The 15,148-nt window shown below is 36.9% G+C and overlaps 1 protein-coding gene across 1 annotated transcript; it reads left to right on the forward strand.

Moving 5' to 3' along the window:
- Positions 1 to 1,590: 1,590 nt before the first annotated feature.
- LOC589590 lies at positions 1,591 to 14,881 on the forward strand. Its single transcript, XM_030987012.1, has 10 exons — positions 1,591 to 1,790; positions 2,297 to 2,699; positions 3,928 to 3,975; positions 4,413 to 4,624; positions 5,037 to 5,126; positions 6,026 to 6,176; positions 10,960 to 11,145; positions 11,543 to 11,839; positions 13,260 to 13,462; positions 14,267 to 14,881. Exons 2-10 carry the CDS (start codon positions 2,324 to 2,326, stop codon positions 14,417 to 14,419), a joined length of 1,716 nt encoding a protein of 571 aa, XP_030842872.1. The 5' UTR covers positions 1,591 to 1,790; positions 2,297 to 2,323; the 3' UTR covers positions 14,420 to 14,881.
- The last annotated feature ends 267 nt before the right edge of the window (positions 14,882 to 15,148 follow it).

Below are 15,148 nucleotides of genomic sequence, written 5' to 3' on the forward strand. Positions count from 1 at the left end.
CAATTTTGTATTATTATAACGCCAAAATATCGCCAAGTCATACGTAATTTTTTTATCACGGCTAACTATTCCCAACTACGGCTGGAATGCTCCCCAGGAAGTGGAGATTGTACACACAGTGTGTGCGGGAAAGCACTGAATTCAATGACCGGGGTAATAGTATATTTGTAAAGCGCTTAGAGACATTTGTATTAAGCGCTATATAAAAATTAAATATTATTATTATTATTATTAACTATTCCCAATTTAAAAGAAGGTAAAAGTAGCAAAAGATTTTAACAGTTCGTTCGTTCGTGTCTCCTTAGATCAAGATAGTTGTGTAAAGTTCCTTAACTTAGATTAAATTAAATTAAATCAAGTTCTTCCATCGCTCAATTGCTGCAATGGCCGTTTCATTAACAAGGGCCAGGTCTTCATCTGTGAATTTAGAAATAGCAAAAGATCTACAATATTTAATTATTGAAAACAACGCCAAGCCGTACCTATAATTTGGCTCACCCAAATATCCAATGATAAAAAGCAAGTTGTATCACGGTTAACTACTCCCTAAAATTTAAAAGTAGGTAAACCTATACAGGGCTTAAGTAATATAACTTCAAAATATCTGTATAACCATCTGATACCGTAGGAAGGGGTAAATAGACGATGTTGTTTCTTCCGGGAAAATATTGTAAGGATGAATATAAAGTGGAAAACATGTTTTGAAAGGAATTTATTACAAGACTAATACATGGAAAACAAATTGAGAAAATGTAATTTTAAAGTGTTGTATAACTTATTGCCTGTGAAAAGTATAATAATGATCGTTATATCGTTTCCATTTTCGAAGAAAATTCCGGATTTTAAATGTAAAACCAGTCGCATGCAAAATAGTCCTACTCCAAATTTGATTCGCCCGTATAATAACAGCTAATTTGCTCATGTTTATATCTATTGTAATGATTTATCATTGTAATGTCTGAAATCCTGTACATGCTTTTAATGATATCGTATCGATATGTATTAATGATATTGAACTGCTATTTACTTTTAAATTTGAATAATTATTTCAAATACTACTAAATGTTCATACCACTGCTCTTGCCGCTATCTTTGATTAATTTACCACTATACCCATGCCACATCTACAAAGAACTGTTGTATAATTTGTCTTAGTCCATTTGTTTTTGGTTAAAATTATGTTCATTAACTGTTTTTTAACTTTTTATCGTATTAAGGCAGTAGTAACATGACACGTTTATATAATTTGTAACTAAATGTTCTGTAATTTGTTTACAATGTATATATCCAATTTGTGAAATTCATGTGCAATTCAGTTGTGAAAATGCCATTTAGGAAAGATGCAATAAAATATAATTTATTTATCTATTATAGTAATTGTAGCGACACTAATTTTGAAATTTAAATAGACGTTTGCATCGTCAGATATTGAACAACGTTTAGAAGGTCGAGGAAGGCGTGTTTCAACGTGTCAGCCGTCGTGATTGGTTAGTATAGAAAAGAACTGGGCGTGGCTATGAAGTTGGCCTTGTCAACTATTGGCCAATGTTTAGAGGATTGAGGAAGTCGGGTTTCATCGTGTCAGCCTTGTGATTAGTCATTATAGAAAGGAACTGGGCGTGGTTATGAACTTGGCTCCTGCATCAAGGCAATTTGTTAGCACCAGTATGAGGCTTACGAAAGAATAAATAGTGTTGTTTCTGGCGATTGGGCCATAATAAATGTATGACTTCACTCGATGCTGACATCACTTTTTGGCAGAATCCTCCACAGTTTTAGCAAACTGCACGGTAAGATCACTTCTAAACAAGGAAAATCTCTTCAGTGGTAATTTCTAGATTTGTAGATATTTTTTTCTCTCGATGATACTTTTAATAGATTTAACATGACTTACTTTTTTTAATATCTTAGGAGATTTTAACCTTGGCAACAGTTTTTATACGAATTAAATGTATTAACCATTTGTTTTAATATTAATTTTCATTCACCCTTTCTTTGTAGGTTTGTATTTTTAAATATATTCTTTGACGCTTGTAAACGAAATATTTATGCTAATACATCGCTCTTTTATATTTTATTCCCTTTTATGTCTTTTATTTGCTTTTATTCTGATGCTCACTCTTTCTTTGTAGGTTTGTATTTTTAAATATATTCTTTGACGCTTGTAAATGAAATATTAAGGCTAATACATCGCTCTTTTATATTTTATTCCCTTTTATGTCTTTTATTTGCTTTTATTCTGATGCAAAATGGCAATCGTTACTCAATAGCAAGTTCTTTACTAATTGTTCGTCAGATACCCATACGAACTGAATTAAGAGCCATGATGTTTGGCGGGGTTAAAAATGCTGCCATCCTGCTGTTGATGGTGACGACGATCGCTGTAGACCGATGTTCGGCAGTAGTGCAACCGACGCCCAGCGGTCTCACCTTCATCGGCATCGGCTACAACATCCTCGAGGGTAACCCAGAAGGGGGCGAACTTGGCAGTGGAGGGGTAGACCCGGGCCTCTTGGTCAGTAGACGGATCTTCGAATTGAGTTACGACGAATCGAAAGTGTCGAGCGACGGTATGTATCGAGTTCCGGATGAGGTGTACTTTGTCTCCCGAGACAGTGCCTTTACTTCGTCGTCACGTACCACTTTTCATGGTACTGAAAGTTACGCATCCAAGCTTTCTGCACAAGTTGATGTAGCTGGTAAGTAGATATTTATCCGATCACTTCATTCTAAAAGATTACATTAAATTTATGACGTGCTTGAGATAGTAAATTTATATAATTATATATACATATATATATAGAGAGAGAGAGAGAGAGAGAGAAAGAGAGAGAGAGAGAGGGGGAGAGGAAGAAATGTGGAGGTGTCTTGGTCGAGTGGATATGTCACCGGACTGTGGATCACAAGGTCGTCGGTTCGAGTCCCGCCGCGGCACTAATGTCCTTTGGCAAGACATTAGGTCCTATTAATGAAGATAACGTAGTGCAATCTTTTGTCATTTACATCGTTATTATTCATAAACATATCGTGACCCGTATTTAATATGTATCTCTAAATATAAATGTATATGTATACCCCAACAAATATGTGATTATATTTATCTAATGTATACAGGTGGGTGCAAATATATGTCCATTCAAACCTTCATTTGTATATAGTGCTGACGAAGATCATCTAGAGCAAAAGCTCGGCTAGTAAAGGAGACAGCAAAAGCCACAAATAATTCATGTTGTGCCAATTCCAATATGTAATTTCCATAATACACTGTCGCTCATATAGCTGGAATATTTTTGTTTTACATATATACTTAGTATATACTTAGTATACATTCACAGATTTTATTGAATAATAATTTGCCAATGTGTGTTTTGCGTGACTGCTAAAGCATGTGTATGCTACTATGCTTATCAACTAGGGGACCTACGCCCTTAAGTCATAAATGACAGTAATGAGGATTAATGCCCCACAAAAGGGCACCAATATAGCACATCGACACGGTTTTGATCACGGGGCCTCACAGTTACGAGGCCATTGCTTTGTCACTAAACCATGACTGCATGCAGTGGGGGCTAGGGTAGGGGGCAGTTTCCATAAATTAAAAAACCAAAGAACATGCAATAAATTTTCAATAATTTATTTCATTTTACCCCGGTCCCCAACATACACAAAAAATCATCTGTGTGCCCATGCCTTGAGCCATAATGCATGGCCGTCAGTAACAGTACAGTAAAAGGAATATAATGAGTAACATTTCACACAAAAATTTAGCAGTTTTTTTCATCAAACTTCAACAATGTAACCGAGTCATTTTAAACTGATTTGAATATTTGAGATATAACATGTCTTTGAGATTATGTCGCCAATATTGAGGCCTATTCGCAAAATATATTTACTCTCTTATCTCTCCCCAATCGTTTGTCTCTTCAGGGTCATACAGTGGCACTTTCGCGAGCGCTGAATTTGCAGCCAGTGCACGTAAGTATTTCGTTTTCTGGGGAACATACGTATTTTTTCCTTTGGACGTGGCTTGATGGCATTTGGCAAATTAGCACCTACTCAACTGATACACACAGAAAATAAACATATTCCTAAAAATCAAGTAGTGCAATGGATAGTTTGCACAGTAAGTGCAGTGTACTAGTTGAATCCAACGAGCAGCGGTGTGAAGATACGCTAAAGCAAGGGTTGAGGGCATTTAATTGTTTTTTCTTAATCATTTGTCTTATTCGCTATTTGAAAAACGTCATTGTAACAATCTCATCATCATCATCATCATCATTATCATCATCGTCATCATCATCATCTTTTACTCAATGGCTTTTAGTGCTTTTTGAGGAGACGTATTAAGAAAAATCACTTTATAACTATTTTAACGTCGTTTAAAATCGTCATCTTGCTAAATTTTCCTGCAGGCTATGAAACCATCTCCAATCGGATGGCTAGTCAAGGGTCTGTCTTCTTCGCTACTCAAACGATACAGAACCTCGGTAACGCGCGTTACCTGACAGAACTTGCTCAGCCTAATAGCTATGCACTCAATAATGGCTTCGTTTCTGACGCTTGCAGTCTCCCAAACTCATACAATGAAGCTGACTACATGCAATTTCTCGAATCCTGGGGAACGGTAAAATATATGCAAATGCCTATTATAATTAGGAACTCCACATTAATAAGCCTACCGAGTTTAAAGGTTCTCCAATGTTGAACAGTAACAAATTTCGGTCCACAGTAAGCCGACTTTAGAGTTTATAGCTCCCCCTTCTCGCATTTACTTGTTTTGTATCATCAAAATGTGTGTTTCTTAATCCTAAATGATATTTTGTATAAGTTTTATTGGCCTCTGATTCAAATGTCATGGACGATAAATTTCCGTGGGTCTTGTCACCTCGTCTACCAACAGATCACCGTCCCTGGGTTCTAATAGGCCTACACTCTTAGGCCACATATAAAATCGCGGTGGTTAGTCGCGTTATCGGAACGAGCCTTAAACATGCTAAAGTGAGGCTGATTGTGTGTTATGTGATTTCTCTCTACAGCATGTCGTGACTGAGGTGGATCTTGGAACCAGAGTAGGTACCAACTATGAGGAGAGCAGGTCGTCCTTTGTCGAATACGCATCGACACAGGTAAGGTTTTCATTACTTTTCAATACAAGATTTACTATTTATTTATTGATATCATATATTGAAGTGTATCAATCACCAAAAGACGTTTTGCTCGCGATGTAAATGGTTCCATGTCGCTATACTATTTTCCAAATGTAAATTAAAAATATTGCTTATACAAAGACATGTTGCAGTTTTAAATACACTCGAAGTAAATAGGGAAACGTCTTGTTGAGTAGACTAGTTAACGCATGCGTACGCATTTGCATAGAATTGGGCCTGGGCCCGCACAAACCAAAGTCCGAAGTGGGTTCCAAAATCAAAATGAAAGAAAGAGGACAGTTTGTGTGACAATACTAAAAATCGAGCACCTAGTGATGTGGCGCTAAACAAATAACAAATAAGACACAATAATACAATTTAAAAGATGATAACAGTAAAACTCTCTGTCGTTTTCCGAATCGCATTTTCATTTTAACGGTGATATAGTATTTGATAATAATTGTTAAGTCAGGAATGTTGATAAGATGAGAGAAAAATAAGAGGAAACAAATGATTGGGGTAAAAGAGGCGAAAAGAGAAGCATAAGCATAAAGTTTGTGTGATAGATTTATTCACGATGATGTAGTGGGCAAAGGAGAAAGCAGGAAATATATTAAAGTACTTTATTTTGATAAAAATGACAGGGAAAGAAACGAATGGAGAAACCCTTAAAGAAATATCTTAAGCTAAGGTTTTATAGAAGGGATTTGGGACTTTAACAAAAAATAATTTAAATTATTTTAAGGGATGTGCACGTGAAAAGTAAATGCAAATAACCCCCCCCCCCCCCCCCACCCTCCAAAAAAAAAGAAAAAAAGAAAAAAAAAAGAGGTTCTTCTAGAACCGCGCCTGTTTGAATCTGATCAATATTCATATAGGTAAGTGCCAGCCTAAGTGCTGCAGGATCCTATGGTGGATTCAGTGCTTCACTTGCAGTCGACATGGACAGCTTCGAAAGTGGAATGGAGAGCGGGTCAAGTTTCGGCAGCACTTACTCAAGCTACACGGTTGGCAGCGACGACCTGAACGGTGAGTCACAGCTTCATACCGACCTGAGGTGCATAGTTTAATAGGTTCGCTAAGGTATTTCGCAAGGTGACAAAAAGATTAGCCCTCTAAATTCAGATTGTCCTACAATTTTTTGGGGTAGCAAAATTACACATCCTCTTCTTTATATTATCTAGGTACATCAGTACAAAAGTTTACTCTGTGTTAAAGTTTGAGGAGACCAAAATGAGAACAGTAGCCAAGGTCGAGAAGAATTTAACTCTACTACAACAACTTCAAGATCGGACATCATAGGTCTACAATATACTGCCACTGTACCACTGTCTTCCGGATTGGCGTTCCCATATTATTTAATTACATTGAAGAAAAAATTTTCGTTTCCTGGAAATACCAGAGGTAAAACAAAAACTATTTGACAATCTGGACCAAATACACCTTTATTGAGTGCTAACTGAAAATCAAACCATGTGACTGTTTGGTAGTTTTGTGGTGGCAGTTAACATATTGCTCCGTTTAGTCTCATTTCACAACGCCCCCTATCGTCAGAGTCAGCAGCCTAACATGTTAGCTTGAGATATGGTGTTGGACGTGGAAGTTAAACGTTTCCCCTACCAAATCTGCAGTATTAGTCTTTACCAACAAACAAAAGAAAGATATTCTTCTACAAATAAAAGGACATAATCTGCCTATATGCGAGCAGTATAAGTTCCTTGGTGTGAGGTTTGACTCCAATTTAACTTGGTCTGTCCATACAGATTCTATCATTGATAAATGTAAGAAAAGAATAAACTTGCTACGTTGTGTCTCCGGCACCCCCTGGGGAAGTAGGTATGAGATTTTGATGATGATTTATAAAGGACTTATCCTATCCATTTTGGACTATGGGAGTGAAATGTATGATTCTGCTTGTATATCTTTAACAAAAAAACTTGACTCTATCCAATACAGAGCCTTAAAAATTATTACAGGCACAATACACAATGTGTCCTTGGAGGCTTTACAAGTTTTGACCGGGGAGCTGCCTCTGAGATATCGTAGAAGGTTGTTAAATGATAACTTTCGAGTTTATTTACTGTCTAGTACTTTAAACCACCCAACAAAAGAAGTATTGGGTGATGACTATGATTTAAATAACTTAGAATGGAAGATAGGAGAAGGACCTTTTAAACTGCGATCCTTTAGAGACGAAGTAGTGGTGGAAGGGCAAACCAACTTATTGCCGAAAATCCCAGAATGGCGGTTAGCACGACCACAAGTGTCTTTCGAAAACCATGGCAAAGTGCAAAAAAAGGAAATGCCTCCATTTGAAATAAAATCGATTGTTCTAGATAGCATTTGAAATTCATGGAATGGGTTTTTACATATATATACAGATGGTTCTAAACTCGAGGATGGGAAGACAGGAGCCGCATTTTATGTGTCTCATTATAATGTGGTGAAATTTTTTAGATTATCCCATGTCTGTATTATGAGAGCAGAACTAGTGGCCATACTAATGGCACAAGAGTGGATTTTATTGAATCCTCTTCGGTGGTAATTTTTAGCGACGCTTTGTCAGCTTTACAAATGATCGATTCATACTTTATTAGATGTGCTATTGTAAATGAAATTTTATCCATAATTAATATTTTGCAGTTTAAGGATGTTTGTGTTGCTTTTGAATGGATTCCGTCACATTGCGATATTAGGGGCAATGAGATTGTAGATCGGGCTGCCAAAAAAGGAGCCATGAAAAGGTGTATAGACATAGTTATACCAAATACAAGAAGTGAATTGGCAGCCTCTCGTTTGATCCATTATAACAAATTATGGCAAGCAGAATGGGACAATGCAGAACACGGTAGATTTTTATATGCTTTGCATAGCGACGTTTCAAAGCCCATACATAGACAAGGCCTATCTCGCAGAGAAGAATGCTTGATACAACAACTAAGAGTAGGTAACTGTAGTTTAAATTATTACCTTTTTCAAATTAACCAACACGATACTGGTCTTTGTGAAGTTTGTCAAGAAGATGAAACAATTAAACATTTTATTTTCTATTGTACAAAATACGACAAAGATAGACGTCTCTTAAAAGAAAGGATTAAATTGAACAACCCTAATCTGAAACAATTATTGATGTCTAACCCAATTTTTACTCGTGAATTATTGGGTTACATATACGATACTAATCGTTTTAGATAGCTTTTAAAGCTATCAGGGACCCCCTTAACTTATGTCGATCCTGTAATAATATATAAAATGAAGTATTTGCGGTTTTTCCATGAACAATTGCAACTAACTCCCATCTCGCCTTTTATGTGCATTTTATGCAATTTTAATATTGCACCTTTTTTTTTTTTTTTTTTTTTTTTTTTTTTTATAAAACCATATCACTATTAATTTCATTTCACCAAGGAAAGTCGCTCGTGGGCTTGATTTCCGAAGCCCACGCCAAAGCTATACACGAAATTGACTGGCGCAAATAATCTTTGAGATTGAAGAGCGCCATCTAAACGAAGAACCAACCAACATGTTAGCCTATTGATGTTTTCTTTTTTAAATCGTTAAAAATTCTTTTTTTGTTTAAACGAAAAGCACATCCACCCCGACGTACGTTATCACTAGCTCTTTCATTGGAGCCCTCATGTCTTATTGACTTTTGAAAGTTCACCCACCGTAATTTTTCAAAATAGGTTGCAAGCTCGCCATTGCCTATAATACACATGTGAAACAAGTCGAACTTTGGACTCAGTCTGCCAAGCGATTGTAAGATTATAGGTCAAGCACACGAAGGATAAGAAGCATGAATTATCAATTATCATTTCTGCTATGTTCATTCTGTCCATTTCATCCAACCCCCACCGTAATTTTTCCATTCAGTAAAAGCAAACATTTAGCCGAGGTAAGCAAAAACATGAATATTCATGACACACCATGAACTATTCGGTTATTAACAGAGGGGTGCAATCGGTCATCACGTCAAACTACCCCAATTGCCACCAAGTATTTCATATCATTATATAGTTTGGTATGTTTTTTTTTACTCACTCATGAATTATTAAATATCAATGATGGTTTAAAGAAATGTAAAAGAAATTTTAGTTGATATTTATTAACAAAGTAATTTATATTTAGCAAAGCAATCTCACATACAAAATTACTATCAAGTGTCGTCTGCTACGCCGATTGTCGCCTGCTTCGTTTAAGGCACATATTTATCGTTTGGACTGTAAGGTATACCAGGGAGATTTGTATTTTCCTGCGGTACAACGTATAGCAGGAAAATGTTGTATATGCGGATCCTTTTAATGATTACGTAATGGAAGTGGCGAGACGCCACGATTCCGTATGGTTTGAATAACTTAGGCAGGTGAAAGTTATTGTATTGAGAAGGAAAGGAATGTTCACGCCCGACGGCGCGGTGGCCTGTACTTATAGCGAAGAAGAAGAAGAATGTATAATTCGCGCCATTGCGCGCGAACACATCACTCCCAATGGCATACACCCGGTACCCTGCAACACAGTGGAACATTCTAAGAAATTAAAAATTTATCTACAAAAAAGACCTCTTGAATCATCTGAGACGTAACTAACCCTATTCTGATGACTTCAATGAATTTCAAGGTAACAATGGCTGCGTTTCCATCCAAAAATAAAACCAGTTTGCAATTAGAAATAGTCCATTTTTCGATAATTTCACAAAATATATTGGCCGCCGCATTCAATATGACGTCATTGACAGCTGATTGGCTAGTTTGGTAGTGACGTCGAACGAGGTATGTTTGTGCTGCAGTGATCCAGCGAGCGAAAATGAGACAATCAGAGCAATATGTTAAGGGACCATGTGAGACCTGTACATGGCGTCAACATATTTGTGATATAATGATCGGACTAGGGGTTGTACGATACCTTGCTCCAACTGCTCCGCATCAATTCCTACACTAACCGAACCCTAAACATAAGCCCTACACCCAACACTATACCTAACCCTGGCCCTAAGCCTTACCTAAAACCGAATCGCAACCCTTATCCTTACCCTATACCTTAGACGGAATACAGCCCAGAGCAATGGACGCAAGGCGAATGTGTCAACGAGACCAGGGCCCGTATTCAATAAACATATAAAACAGTATCCTTCCAACCTTATACCTTTTACGAAATACAGCTCGGGAGCAGTTGATGCAAGGACAAATGGAGTGTCGCCGAGACAAAGGCCGTAATTTAGGAAACCTTTTAGACATTTTTCTTCTAACCCTTTGACGAAATACAGCCAAGGGTAATAGACGCGACGGCAAATGTAACGTCGACTAGACCAGCACTAAGATTCAAAATACGAATAAGCCACTTTTCTCTAAACCCTATACCTTTGACGAAATACAGCACGGAGAAATAGACGCGAGGGCAAATGTAGTTTCACCGAGACCAGGCCCTAATTTTTTACATCTCTATTAAGACATATGATTTTAGTCTAAGAAAACATGTTTCAGAATTTGCCTTTTGCCTTTGCCGTATTCTTAACACGTTATAAGCACTTGGGCCTAGCTTAAGACGACAGGGAAGACAACAACCTTAGTCTAAAATGCTTTCATTTGACAGATCACTGCAATGTTGCTGCTGCGGCTGATGTTAAGATAATGACGATAATGTTAATGATTATGACGATGATGTTAATGATGATGACGATGATAACAAAGATGATATTAATGACGATAATGATGATAAGAAAGAAATAGTTATGTTGATAATGAAAACGATGCTGATGATGATGAAGAAATCTTAATGCTACCCCTCCCCCCCCCCAATCGGATTTTCTCCATAGAGCCCATCAAATTGGAGTTGCTTGGCATGCATGAGGTGTTCGATGAAGATTACTGGACCCTTCTCTCTACCTATCTCGCATCTGGCCACTGCATCAGCTCTTTCCAACGGTCCAGTGTGGCAAGCAACGTACTAAGGGCTATGCAGGGATATGCCAACTATAGGTCCATAGCACAAAGAACCGCTGGTACGTATAGTTTTCACGAATAATTGATATAGACCCGAACTACGGATCTGTTTTTAAGATCTAGCTCTGGGGATTAAACCCGAAGACTATGGTAAGGCTTGCAAATTCTTGTTTTTTCATCCATGACTTAGATAGTCTTTATATACCTTAAAGGAGTCAAATCTTATGAGCTTGATGCGATAATCAAGTACTGAAATTATTTTGTTCAAGTATTGTCATCTAATGATTTACGGTTATTAATGCATTAATAAACTCTCCAGTCCAGATTTAGATCCGCCTTAGAGTTGTAGGAAAAAATGCACGTTTGGCAAACAAAGAGGCAAAGAAAACAGCAAATGTGTTAACTAAGGAAGCTTTCAGGAGCATTAGTCTCTGTCTCTTTTGTAATCGATCCCAGACGGACAAGTCTTAATCCCTCTAACTTGGCCTGATGGCACCTACGGTCTCCAAAAACCTACCAGCGGGTGTCCCAACAGCGAGTTCACCTGGGTTGAAGGATACCGGTACCACGACACAGAAGACAGCAATAGCAACAACTACTGGAGTACTCCATTGAACCTGGCAGGTTCATTTGGTTCGAACAACATGGGGCACAACTTCTGCATAAAGACCACCAGTGTCGTTGACTCCAACTTGAAATGGAGCTGGCAACCAGGGAGTTACTGCATCTACAAGTACAACACTTGCCCAACAGGTATGTGCTGGCACAATACAATGTTAATCATGACGATAGGAAGAATAAAATTAATAACAGTGATAATAATGATGACGATAATAATAATAATAATAATAATAATACTAATCATCATCATCGTCATCATCATAAAACTATAAACATAAATACAATTTCGGTAGGATAAACCATATACAAAAAAGAAAAAGAAAATTAACTACATTTATTTTAGGCCAAATCGAACAGATAAGATAATATTTTATCTCTAAAGAAAAACCAAAATCATAACTACATCCTCCCCCAATCATGTGGGTCCTGTAATTTTGTTTGGACCCTACTACTTAAAGATAAACTCGAGTTCTGGTTTAAAAAAAAATGAATTCTCACAGAATCAAACGAAACTAACTTTGAATGTTCAAGATTACAAATAAATGTCATTTGCCAAACAATTTTGGTAGAAAATGTGTATTGGCTGAGTAATGAGCATAGAAAGATAAGGAAATCAATGTAAGTATATCCCCGACACCATTTGTGTAGTCCCATAATGCATCTTTCTGTGTACAGTGCCTGTTACTTTACCAAGACTGGGCCACATTTATTATGATTTTGATGACTTCAGAACCTTGCAGTACACACCAATACTTACATGCTACATGATCAACTTTTTCGGATCCATTCCACACCTTTTCTTTCACAATGCATTCGCATGACCAGAACTCAACTTTATCTTTAACATGAGAAGTAACACGTGAAAGTATCCTGGTAGAGTGTTTTATTAACATGACTCTCAGTCCAAGGGTCTACCGTTCGAATCCCAGCCTAGCATGAACATCTTTTAACAATAATAATTCACTTTTGACACTCTCCATCCACGTGTAAATGGGTAGCTGGCAACTCCTGGGGTAAAAACTATTGCAAGGTCCTCAAGATGAATCATTATGGCTATTTTTATCATTATCTTTATTTTTATTATCATTATTATTATTATTATTATTATTATTATTATTATTATCATTATTATCATTATTATTATTATCATTATTTTTATAACTATTACTATCACTAAGTTTATTATTATTACCATCATCATCACCTCTTTATTGCTGGCATTATTATCATTATCACCACCATTATATTTATTATTATCATTATTATCACTCATCATTAGCAGAACTCTTTTTGAAGATATTTTACATTTCGTTCTCTGCCTTGTTTGACATACCACAAACTGAGGAAAGTGGGTACTTATTACTGACACCGGGTATGGTAGGTCGACTTGGCTAACTTCGTCACATTGGGTCTTCGCGTCTCGGTCTTCGCGTCCCGATCTTAGCGTCGTTGCGAGTCGGGTGTAACGAAATTTCGTGAATATTCAAGCACTAATTCCCAAAGCAATGCAGGGTTATCCTTCTTTTGTTTTGGTCTGGTTCTTTCCTTATAGGTTTCACAGAAGGTAACATACGCTGGGACGATGAGGATGATAACAATCGAAACAGCGCCTCGGGAACGTTACCCTCCGGAGACTATGGAGGAAACACAAGACTCTACTTCTGTTGTCGAAGTGATGGCGTGACCGACCGAGGAATCTTCCTCCCAACCGAAGACAGCTTCATGCTTTTCCCTCGCTATTCGACCTGCCAAGCGGTAAGTTATTCTCAGCCGCATGACTCTTTATAGTTGATCGACACCCCAAACCATTGCAAGCAGATGGGAGATGGTTGTCTATATAGTCTGGGGCTTAATTCGTCTGTTTGATAATTTCAATAAGTGACAACTATTATATCATATTTAATAGCAGGATGATCTATTTACTTAATTCGGAAATTATGTACAAGGACGTAAACCTTTTTTCACTGAACGGGCACCTTTGCATAGATACGACTGTTTATATTTTCTCCCACAGAGCAGTACGTGCCTCATAAGCTTTTGCTAATTTTATATATGAGACCCATTGTTTCCATAACATATTGAACATTGGCGAAAACTAGGGGGGGGAGCAAAAACGAAGAACAAAAAGTATTATGTAGGGGTATTTTTCATTTGGCCGGCTTCCTTCGTCAATAATAGGGTCTTCCCGTCCGAGGTTTTGCGTTGGTTACACGAAATTCCGTACATAATCAAGGCTAAATTCTCGAGGACTCTGGGGGTAACGTTTGTGAAATACACCCCTCATCATCTGCCTCTTATTGTCAGTTTACCCGACACTTTCTGAAAAACCGAAAGCAAATCTACGCAAACACAGGTCTTAAATGCAAGATAAATTATCATAAGCATCACAAATGTTTTATTTTAAAGCAGTCACATCGTAGTACTTAATTTCTGTTACTACCATAAACCAGTAGACTGGTCAAAATTCTTTGATAGTTTTGGATAATACAGCGGGGATTCTTAAAAATTCAATTTCCATCGAATCTCCTATCTATGTTTGTTTGATGCATACGCCCACAGGTCAACGGAATGACAGTAACGAAGAGTTGGTTTCGTTGGGACAACGAAGATGACAACAACGGTGACAGCCAGACGGCCGTACATCCCTATGAAGGCCTGCAGGGAGGCGGTCACAACGTGATACTTAATTTCTGTTACTACGAACGGAGTTAAACTTGGCAAAGAACATCAGACGAATCAAGAATATAGGAGGAACAGTTTTAAAGCAACTTATTTAATCAGAATCATCAGCATTTTGGTTGGGTAAACGTAGATTTGTATTGCTTTCCTGCCTCTCCTATCGATTTCTCATTTTTTTTCTTCTTTACTAAATTGATTACAAATATAGAGTAATAGACTTTAAGAACTTTGGGATTTTTAAAGAAAAGCTTTTAATCAATTTAAATTTCATTTAATTAATGACATCATCTAATTCAGGTAAATCATTATAATAGGGGTTGTGTTTCGAGGTTTCATTTCTGGCGATTTGTTCATAGATATTTGCTTTAAGTAGTTTTTAAGATTTGCTCGTAGTTTTAACATGAAAGAGTAAGATCCTTTTTTTTAAAAATCATTTTTATTTATCAATGTGATGAAATTAATTTTATACGAAAAGATTTCATTAAAGTTATTGATTTCCATTTGTAGGCTAAAAAATTGGAAAGGTGAAATTCCAACGGCATTTGAAAGATAATACTATTTTAGAACTTCCCTCAAAACAAAATGGCGTGAAACTGTCTTTTTGTGGGAAAATAACGACCGTTAATTTTTAGCGAGCGCGCTCGTTGAATTAATTTGTCTGATTTTCAAATGTAAATCAGTTTAATGTTGACCATTACACGAAGTGGGTTATTGATGTAGAAAAAATGTTCATGAACCCATTACAGCTCATGTTATGAATGT

This window comes from Strongylocentrotus purpuratus, unplaced genomic scaffold (assembly GCF_000002235.5).
Source record: "Strongylocentrotus purpuratus isolate Spur 01 unplaced genomic scaffold, Spur_5.0 spur5_scaffold_16, whole genome shotgun sequence".
In the NCBI taxonomy this organism is placed as follows: Eukaryota; Metazoa; Echinodermata; class Echinoidea; order Camarodonta; family Strongylocentrotidae; genus Strongylocentrotus; species Strongylocentrotus purpuratus.